This window comes from Habropoda laboriosa, unplaced genomic scaffold (genome assembly GCF_001263275.1).
Source record: "Habropoda laboriosa isolate 0110345459 unplaced genomic scaffold, ASM126327v1 scaffold48, whole genome shotgun sequence".
NCBI classification, from domain to species: domain Eukaryota; kingdom Metazoa; phylum Arthropoda; class Insecta; order Hymenoptera; family Apidae; genus Habropoda; species Habropoda laboriosa.
Window position 1 is genome coordinate 49592 of NW_017100151.1, and position 11553 is coordinate 61144.

Here is an 11553-nt window from a genome sequence, read left to right on the forward strand (position 1 = left end):
TAAAGCAATTGTAATAAAATGTAATTTATATCAATTAATTAAACTGAAGAAATAGAGAATTGGAAGAGTATAAATTGTTCTCGTAACAAAATCTGTTACTACTTTGGAAAAATTCATTTTACGGTAAATTAGTTCTCTTAAAAAGGTCCTTGAAAATTTAATTTTATTACTTTAAGCTAGAAATTGTAATTTTAGTGCTTTAAGCTGCAAATCAAATAGCACACATTATCTTTGTAGTAATAGGTTTGAATTATATTCGTTTCTAATGTAAGTACATTATTCTTACTTGATATTTTTAACTTTTCTTTGGTATAAACTGTTAAATACGTTTTCTTTAGCAAAATTATTCTCTACATTTTTGTTTTACTGAGTAAAATGGGTGAAATAGCAATTTTTCTATACCACGAATATGGATGGAATTAATGATGTTAAATAAATTTTCTCACTGTCATAAGTACGGAAATTCGTGAATTCATTCGAGTCTCGTTCCCATTATTGGGTGATTATAATAAGTTCATGAGAATATTATTCATTATATTCGGTTTGGTTTTTTTCATTTCCTATTTGCAAAATAAGAACGATCTTTACCTTATACTTGCCAATGTTGCGGACACTGCATGAAAAAACAACTTCACGGCCAATCGCGGCTGTTTGGTTTCCAACTGGAGCGATGAATACAGGTCCCGTGGCAGTGTTTGAATCTGGAATAACAAACGAAAATTTTTAATTAATTTTTTATACTTTCATTATTCACTGCTGTTTTACTTGCGTAAGACAAGCTGGAAAATAAAATTTTGTGTAGTTACGTAGATCATGACTTTTTAATTTTTTATCGTGTACTGCTGTCTACACATGGTGTTTTTAAAGAAGACTTCTGAACGTACGAGGTAGTGTATTATATGGATATTATTTAAGTGGTACTTTTGATTTTGGTAGAAATATACTTTTATTTTCTAACTTACATTAGACACCTTTCCTCTTGGCTATTCGCTCTTACAACGTTACCATTTTCACTTCGCTTTTGGCTTTCATACTCACGTACACACGGTCACGCTCAGTCGCAGATTCGTACACGCATTCACACACTCTTGCCACGCGTCGATTTTTGCATGTATTCTCATTCAGAAAAACTGTCACTCGGTTCAAACACTCTTTATTCACACCTCTCTCGATCCGATTGTCACACGGACCAAACACTCTTTATTTACACCTCACTCATTCCTACTATCACTCGGCCCAAACATCCTTATCTCATATCCTACAGTACAGTGTGAGCTGTGATAGCCAACCCTAACCTCAAGCCTTAGTCGCCTTGTTTTTTACTAGTTTTCACGTATTGCTGATCCGAACACTCGTCCCTTGTTTTCCTCAACTTTCCCACGTACGCTCACGCGAACAAACCAGCCTAAACCATCCCGACTAGAAATTTCAGTTAAGCAGATATTAGGTCCGCATTAGGCTAGCCTAATTTGCCTGTTAGGCCCGCATGCGGTATGTAACGCGGAATATTCACGAACGCCTAATTGGGAAAGCCGCGTTAGGACCACTTAGACTATCTAATGAGGCCAACCGTATTAGACCCATATTAGAATAGCTTTATTAGGCTGTCATTGGAAGACATTAATGAAATCTCACGAGGAATACTTCATCAAGACACTGTATGGATTCAATTGTAAAAACTTTTATCTTGTTGAAAGCTCTTACGCAAGCGTACGTCTGACACTGAGATGTCTGTAAATATTCCTATATGTAAGCTTGAGAGCCCCACTCTACCTAATTTAGGCGTGCGCTCGGCCATCCCTATTTCGGCCACGTATGGCAACTATTAGGAATGCCTAACTTAGGCGTGCGCTCGGCCATCCCCATTTCAGCCACGTGTGACAACTGTTAGGAACGCTCAACCTAAGCGTGCGCTCGGCCATCCCTATTTCGGCCACGTATGGCAACTGTTAGGAATGCCTAACTTAGGCGTGCGCTCGGCCACCGCCATTTGGGCCACGAATGGCAACTATTAGGAATGCCCAACTTAGGCATGCATCATTCCTTCCGAATTAGGACCTAATGCGGTAACGATTAGGCTTGTAGCATTTAGGTATGCCTAATCGTTTCCGCATTAGGTCCACATTTGTCTTTAGGCATGCCTAACTGAAATTCTAGTCGGGATTGTAATTGTGAGAAAATCCGTCCCGAAGACGGTGAAGCGAGCATCTTAAAGCGCGCTCGGTGGGGGCGACTCGCCCCTTTGGGTTTTTCCCTGGGCCTGTTCGCGTAGGGGTGGACAGGGATCGGCAGGACGCGTCCTCACTCTTCACGGGACCCTTGAAGTACACTTTTTGCGAACGACGCTCAGATAACGCGGATATAATTCTTGTGTTACATATACTATTGTAAAAACGTAGACACGTTCAATTAATTTTACGCCCTCCCTACTTTGAGTCAGAGCACTTTCTGACATACCCTTGTAATTAATCACCAACTCCATTTTTAGATCCTAAGTTATACAGGGTGGTCCACTCAACTTGCACACCTCGAATAAATTCTAAAGTATGCGTTGTATGAAAAAATGTTTTATACAAGAGTTGCATGGTTTGGAGGGGTACATTATGTAGTGTATGTACCTTTTTTTCATAGATCGAGGCATTTCGAAGATTTCAAGGTCAATTTCATTATTTTAAATGGAATGTTATATTTTTTATGCCAATGTATCGAAGAATGTTGTATTCTGAGTATAAAAATATCGATACTTATTAGCCCTAAACCAAATAATTAACGGCTAATTTCGCTTCTTTTCTTGAAAATGTGCTTTGCGCTCCGGAACGGAACATTCGCCTAAAGGTCTATCGGTACCCGAGCGATGTCTGTTACGCGTATGTTAATTATTAGGTTTAGGGCTAATACAGGTCAATACTTTTTTACTCAGTATTCAACATTCTTCGATATTGTTAGGGATTGGGTTTATGACATGGACGCCTGTTTACGCTATTTTTGAATGCGCCCCTTTTTTTCTTCGTGTTAATTTTTCTTTCAAATTGGCCACGAAGCCCAGGAAGCGTTTTATGGCTGCAGAAAAATAAATTTTCTGCGGGCCACATACCTTCCCGGTTCCCACTCGTGAACATTCAATAGACATTGACGTGTCATAAAACCTTTCGCGTCACTCTGATCGCCCAAAATCCCGTTACGAGCGGGCTACCCTTGGGCCTCACTCCCCCGCCATCGCGACATACCACCACCCTGCCAACTTGGAAATTCCAGGGTGGGCGGCATGCTCGCGGGCCAGGGAGGACCGCCCAAGGGGGTAGACCCGTTCCCATTGGCGGAGACCACCACTCTATACACATACACTTTTTTTATAAATAAGCGCACCAACGCGGCACACAAACAGATCAAGAAAAGTATGTCAAACACACACCACGGAAAAGCACCACTCTTCAAAAATAAAGCATTTTTCTTTTAACATATTAAAATACGTGCAAACTCTAAGTCATACTTTAAAAGTTATTCGAGGTGTGCAAGTTGCGTGGACCACCCTATATATAGGAAACCAATTACCATTTTAGGTTCAATCTCTGTACAACCAGTAAACCTCGATTCAATATTAACCCTTTGCACTAGAAGGTCTTTTTGCTGCAGGGAAGATTGCATATCTCCTTTGAAATTTTGTTTAAATTAACGTGGAAGTAAACTATACTATTTTCTTTCAATATTTAATGTAATTAATAAATATAATAATCAAAAACATCTTTTCTTTACTTGTTAATTTTATTAAGTAAAACAATATGTAACTAATTATTTTCGCATTCTACAAATAGTTTGATAGTTTAAGTTTGTAAAATGTAATTTTTCATAAATATTTCACCCCCTATTTTAGTTTCATTTCAATTTTAGATTAATTAACCACCATTACCCCCTTTTCCCCTATTCTTGATGTTGATTCTTCTAAACTATGTCATTGCTCAGAACTCTAATATACGAGGGCGGATTGAAAAGTTCGCGGCCTAAGTGGGAAGAACTGCTGCTAGGTGCTTGCAATATGTGTACCGACGTACGAAGTTCCGTGGCTCTCTTTTACAGCTGGTGAAGTAGGGGTGTTTACAGCGACGGAGAAGAGACGAATAGAAGCGAGGAATGATCCAGTATCTGATGACAAAGGACATTACCGCAAGTACCTTCAATGATTTTCGCAAGAATTTCGAATAATTTTTGCAAGGTCCTTGAATGATCTTCGAAGTGAGGTCCTTTATCTTCAGGTATTGGATCGCTGTTCATTTTCTAATTTTGTCCATCTCTACTCCATCTACTGCAGATACCTCTACTTCACTAGCTCTAAAAGGCAGAAAAATGACGACAGAGATATACATTAGTGCACAATTAATTACATATTATTCGGTAAAAATTACAAGCACTTAGCTGCAATCCTTCATACCTAGGCCGTGAACTTTTCAATCCACCCTGGTATATGTATATGACGAACCATTTATGGAGGCTCATAGATTTACTATGTAAGGGAAATATCAGCTCTAAGAGGGTTTCCATCAATTATTTACCAAGTGATAATTATTTAATGTCACTTCTCAGTCGCCACTCGATTGCAAAGGATTAAAACTCTGTCTCTTGTAAATCCTGTCTTTTGGCATATTAAATCCCTTACCTAAACGGTGTACTTGTGCGACGGTATAAAACTCACACCAGTAAGCCTCTAAAGAGTGTTGAATCCACGGAATCAAGAACATTGAAATACTCGCGCTCAGTCCGTCACAGAGCTTAGGAAAGAACATGAAGAGTGCTTAGTAAATTCGAATCGGCAGAATAATATTACAAAAATTTGAAGTTATTTTTATACCTATAAAATATATGGTTTAGAGGTGGCATTGCAGTAAGAATACGATGAAATATAATAATTCATTATTTTCGCTTTGTACAGAATAAACGAAGGTAAATTACTTGTACTCGTGGCATTACAAATTACTTCTAACTTCGACAGGATTAATTCTTTAATCCATGTTGCTTAAACATTTTTTAAACAACTCTACTCTATAGTACGTCTTGTAGCCTCTTTTAAAAACACTCGCCATGTATCAGTTGTATTTTGAAAGTTGCATAAAACTAATACGTATTCAAATTTGGTGCAAAACATCTATTCTAGATAATCTTGTGATTTCCATTGTTTGCAAAGTTTTACAAACTTATTACTTTGATTTTTCTTTAAATTGCATAAGTCAATATTACGTTCACGATAACAAAATTGGAGAAAGTCATGTTAAAAGTTTGCAAAGTTTTACAAACTTATTACTTTGATTTTTCTTTAAATTGCATAAGTCAATATTACGTTCACGATAAGAAAATTGGAGAAAGTCATGTTAAAAGTAGAATATACATATAATACAAAGAAAAAGTACTTAATTATGTTAACTTTAATCGTCAACGGAAGTCTCAATGATACGGATCTATGCAAATGTCACAACCATTTCTTTATTGTCATTTGTTTCTAATATGGAATTATTTTTTATGCGATTTCAGGTGATAGAGACTGCTACGTAAAACAGAGAAATAGCAATAATTTCAATAAGACATCTGCTCGTAAAAATTCAAATTTGTATATTTTCATTAAACAATGTCTCAGAAAATGTGCCAAAAGCCTCCTGTAATTATTTACAATGAGATTTTCCTAAGACTACGGTCGTCATAATACGTGCAAAGTCCCTGTTAAGGTTAATTATGCGCAGGGTATTTTCTATAACTATACTTTAATTATAATATAAAGTTATTACACTTAAACTAAGTTTACACCTTCCTGTATGACTTCTCGTATACGACTACGGCTACTTTGATTAAGTGTCGAGAAAGTCTGTTCCAACACATTGGTTTTGCCTAATTGTACTCGATGCCGTTATTGTTTAATTTTCAGTTACCTTTTCAACAGTCTTCAATATTTTTTGTCCACTAAACTGGACCCCTCTTTCACAAGCTCTTTGCGCCATCTTTTTGTTCAGTTTCACTTTATGCTACACACATATCTACATATTGTTGGGGAGGAGAACTCTTCCAAGTCCTCCAGAAAAAGACGATTTCAGCGTCGCATCGGGATTCGAACACTCTGTTCGATCTGTTAGCGCCACTGGCCAGCCGCTTTAACCACCACAGGAAATGCCACTTTTTCAATTTTTTCTGCTTTTTGTATGGGCTTTTTTGTGTTCTTCTAAATCTACTATAACATATTATCTTGTAACAACCATCAACGAAAACAGCGACAAAAATTTCCATTGCGCGAGAGGAAGTGAGAGGAACGACTCTCTATCCTCGTCGACAATCAAATAATCGCGAAGTTTCCAGGACAAACTAGTTTTACGCGGGAGACTCGCGGTTTTACGCGGGAAGCCACTTAGCGATGCGACTTGTTGATAAGCCGCGCTTCATTAGCATCGGTCAAATATAAATTTCACGGCCAGGCATTCTTGCTGCACTCTGCTGGGAGAGAACGAGGTATTACCATCGGTCGCCCTTCAGAGTGGGAGAGTACGAAGCCTAGCTTTTGGACGCCCTCACAGCACAGGAGGGTACGGGGACTGACACCTGGGTCACTCTCTGGAGGAGAGAACGGCTGGACTATCCGCCGGTCGCCTCTGAGAGAGGAGAGTACAGGGAGGTCACCCGGACGCCTGAGGAAGCTCGGAGAGGATTACTTAGTACTTCTGTGGGTATGGAGAGAACGGCTGGCCTATCCGTCGGTTGCCTACCAGGAGAAGTGCGCGTGGACTCTCCGATCATACGCGTATCGCTTAAATATTGTGATAGGAGAGTACGAGAGCTATACCTGGGTCGCTCCTGGAATGGAGAGAACGGCTGGACTATCCGCCGGGCGCCTTCCAGAGAGTAGAGTACAGGAGGCTCGCCGGACGCCTTCCCACAATAATTGTTATAAATCATTTTATCCGTTTCGTTAATATTGTAACGGGAGAGTACGGCTGCTTAAAGCCGGACGCCCGAAAGCGAAAGCAACAGCTTGAACGCTGCATTGATTTGTTCGAAATTATTCTGTATCAAACATGTTCGGGTTTTATTGAATCATACGCTTACATTGTTAAACTGTATATACATTAGAATAAGTATGGCTTATAATAATTAGTAAATTGATAGTCGAACCACACACGTGGCGGAGGTTCCATGTCTCGAAAAAACAAAGACACAACGGATCGGCAACAACTGCCGATCAGCGCGGGTCGCGCTACCCGCGTCGCTTTTGCGCATGCGCAGAGCAACTCTTCAAAAAATTTAACATGTATCAACGAAAGATAAATAAACTTTTGTGTGTTTTTCCCAGATACCAAAGAATAGTTTGTATTATAAGTTCGGAAATTATTCGATTCAAATGTAACTAGAAACAATATGAAAGTATGTCGTTGTGTTTGGATTTATTGACACTTGGAAAACTTCAATAATACGTCAAGTTTTGCATAGACAGATTTACTGAAGAATGTATAAATTTAAATTGTCATTGATAGACGAAAAGCACGAAATTATCGCTTTTATCTGTCACCGGCCGATCGCTCAAGGCTCGTTTGCTGCTATTCGTGCTGAATCAGCTAAAAAAAAGTGACAATGCTGGCTCCACAAAACCTTAACCGGAAAAAAAATGTGATGACTTATCTGGTCATCCTGATTGTTCGGTTGTCTTATCATAAAGCACGGCCTTTATAAATAAAATTTCTACCCTAACATAATACTTATCAGTAAAATACAAGCAAATCAATAGAATGACTACAATGCTTATACTAAAAATATTCTAGCGATTTACAGCACACGGTGAGCTTGGTTTAAAGGTATACGCACAATTATTTCTTTAGCTTTAAAAAATGTGTTAAAAGTGTTCACATAGAAGTTACTTGAGTTCATGCAAATAAATTCATGAATTCTTTGAATTTTTTGTGACATTGCTTACGAAAATTTCAGCATTAACTCCTTTCTTAAGAATCAAAGAGTCAAAGAAAAAGTTGAATAAAACAAAATATTATAAAGGTAATAACATTTTTATTGTTTATATACATAGGCATTTTATTTGTTTATATATTTTCATAATCAGCATTAACAAAATTTAAAAATAAAACCAATTTTTAATAGAAAAACCGAACCGTTGCTGTTTGTGGCATCGTAAATGTCGTGGGGTGATTACGTGATTACCAACACTACTTATTTGTTTACAAAAGTCGCTTAAATAGTCTCTAGATGTGCTCTGACCATCACTGCACTTTGGAAACAATCGTAACACATAATCCAATCTTCAGTTGAAGGGTTCTCGTACTTTTTTTTTTACTATAAATACAGTAATATTCATCTTCGTCATTTTCAGCGTTAATTTTCTTTTTGTTTATTTTCCTTTTCTTTCTTGGTATTTCTTTTTCTGTGTGTCTCTATTTTTTCTTGAAAATTTTCAAAATTTCTCACTATTTTACTTCTAGTTAGTCTTTCGGTATCGTGATAAACGTTCGAAATTGCACCACACAATTCGTTCGTCATTACCCCATAAGGTGAAAAACAGAAACAATGGAGATAAATTTAGCATAGAAACATCAAATAGAAAATATACTGGTTTTAAATTAATCCTCAATTAGTACTCTTTTGTGTTTTTAAACATTAGTATTAAGATAATTATAAATACAAAAGCTATACTTACTTTACTTTCTTCAAAATATTAGATGGAGAGGAGCAAAAACATTTAATAATTTTTACCTCCATCAGTGTGCGTGTCAACTATTTCTTATTGGCGGACTGGCATTACATTTGGTACGAACAATCATGTGGCAAAAGGAGGAAATGTTCAGGTTTTTCTAACACCATTATATGCCCGACTAGAATTTCAGTTAGGCAGATATTAGGTCCGCATTAGTCTAGCCTAATTTGCCTGTTAGGCCCGCATGCGCTATGTAACGCGGAATATTCTCGACCGCCTAATTGGGAAAGCCGTGTTAGGGTCGCATTAGGCCCATATTAGAATAGCTTTATTAGGCTGTCATTGGGAGACATTAATCACGTATGGCAACTGTTAGGAATGTCCAACCTAAGCGCGCGCTCGGCCATCCCCATTTCAGCCACCTATGGCAACTGTTAGGAATGCCTAACTTAGGCGTGCGCTCGGCCATCCCCATTTCAGCCACCTATGGCAACTGTTAGGAATGCCTAACTTAGGCGTGCGCTCGGCCATCCCCATTTCAGCCACGTATGGCAACTGTTAGGAATGCCCAACTGAGGCATGCATCATTCCTTCCGAATTAGGTCCTAATGCGGTAACGATTAGGCTTGCAGCATTTAGGTATGCCTAATCGTTTCTGCATTAGGCCCACATTTGTCTTTAGGCATGCCTAACTGTAATTCTAGTCAGGTGTATATGCGAATTCGCCATTACCCCGCGTTTGTGTATCCCCGACTCTCGCCTACATATTTTATTATATCTTATTTGTTACGTATTTCAATATGCATTTAAGGGGGTCTTCTAGTGTGACGGTTTCAAAAAATCGATGGTTATTTTTTTGCATATATCGAAAATACAACTCTTTAAGAATGTACTTCTGAAGTTTTATAGTTGTATTCAATAAAATAACGAAGTTATAACTCGTTTAGTGTGACACATCAAAGGCCGGCGATAGGAAGAATGTAAATTGCACTCAAAACTATAAATGCGTTTTTCTCGGAACCATGTTTTCTGAAATGGTTGCCACGATCTGGCAAAAACTACTGAACCAATCGAACTCAAGTTTTGCACATGTCTTCAGAACATTTGTGGCTATGGTCGATAGTAGAAATATGCCAAAATATATATTTTTCTGATGTTTAGAGCCTCTGAAAGACGAAAAAGAGTCGAAAAAATCGATACTTCGTATTCAAAGTGCCGCCATTTTTTTAAATTTCAACATTTTTCTTTTATTCTACTATCGACCACAGCGACATGCATACTAAATAAGAATCAATTGCTTTTTTTTTTTCTGATAAGCAGAACAGCTCAAATCATGGCAACCATGGACCTACATTTTTTTTCATGCTCCTGTTTGACGTGTTCCACAGCAGCCATATCTAACTATTTTTCAACAAAAAAAATTTGTAATGATTCTTCAAGAACAAGTAAATACATAGGAATAAAGCTCATGTTAATAACTGTTACCGTACTTCTGTAATAAATTAGCAAGGAAGTCCTAAAAAAACGGCCGTCACACTAGAAGAGCCCCTTAACTGTAGGTATATAGAATGTGTTTCTGATCAATGATTCGTTAAATATTTATATGAATAGAACGTAAATTATAATTTTGACAATAATTAGGTAGAACATAGTGGACTAGTTATACGTTAATTATGATCACTTGATTTCTCTTTTTGTGACGTTTTTCTCTGAGGCTACGTAAAATACTGAAAAGCGCTTCTAATCTTGTATTTTCAGTCATGGTCAATACACATATACAATTTATAGAATTTAAATTTGTTAGTTATTTTCAGAAAAATCGGTAACGCTCTCTTCAGTTTGACTTTTTCTTTACTCAACTGTTACTGTTACCAACATTGTTTTGAGCGATGCTCTTCTGTATATCATAATTATAAATATTTAAAATAAAGTTATAGTTCTGTGCAATTCTGATAAAATTTATTAAACTAATGTTATTCTTTAACTTTATGAGTTTATTAAATCTTCCGTTTATCCAGATCTTGACATCTGTCGTGTATTCGTTAAAATAAGAAATTCTACAATTTTCATTTCGTAGTTACGTGAACCCAAGTGTACAGAAATACGTAATCACATCGATAAATGTCGACTTGATTCGATTATTGTTGCACCTGGATATCAATATTTATAGAAATATCGGATAAGTTCAAATATAAACTTTATATATCTTGCTAATAGCATCTTACAATGCATAAAATGTACTATATAATTAGGGCATGTAAATATAGATATATTTAAGGAAATGTAATGTATTCAAATAATCTCGTCAAGTTTTCACCATCAAATCAAACAACTTTCGTATAATTCTAAAGCAAGAGGGAAATTGTTTTTTATGCTCTGTAAGGATGTTGGAAAAAAAGTATACAATTCCATTTAAATATACACCGATGACCTGGAAATCTCATAAAAAAATTATTTCCATCATTACACGTGCCCCTTGAAACAGTTTAACTTTGTTTTGAGAAGTTTTTTCGTACAAAAGAAAATAAGGTAGATATTTAAATGATCTCATTTAGCTGAGACACCCTGTACATTAAATATAGAAAAAAAAAAGAAAGAATGAGTCTTGCACTGAAAATGTTGGTACAAAAATTGCTTCATTATTAGAACTATAACATTGATTCGGCTAATGATTAATTTGCAATTGACGTTAGTAAATAAACATAAAATTGATAAATGTAAATAAATCAGATTGTAAATAAATCGGATAAATCAAATTGATTCTATACCTATTTTATTGGTACAATGAAGTTATTTTAAAATCAAAGAAATTCAACGAAATATTGTTTCCTTTCAATTTCTTTAAATTACATGGTATTATATTAATTAAAATCAATAAAACATGT

At 36.6% G+C, this 11553-nt stretch overlaps 1 protein-coding gene across 1 annotated transcript in view; it reads right to left on the reverse strand.

Annotated features, from left to right (window-relative positions):
* The window catches only part of LOC108575077 (lachesin-like), a 47934-nt gene extending 43665 nt beyond the window's left edge, over positions 1-4269 (reverse strand). The window contains 2 exon segments of the mRNA XM_017937786.1: positions 589-701; positions 4170-4269. Of these exon segments, the coding sequence (XP_017793275.1) occupies positions 589-701; positions 4170-4269 (213 nt within the window).
* Positions 4270-11553: the final 7284 nt, after the last annotated feature.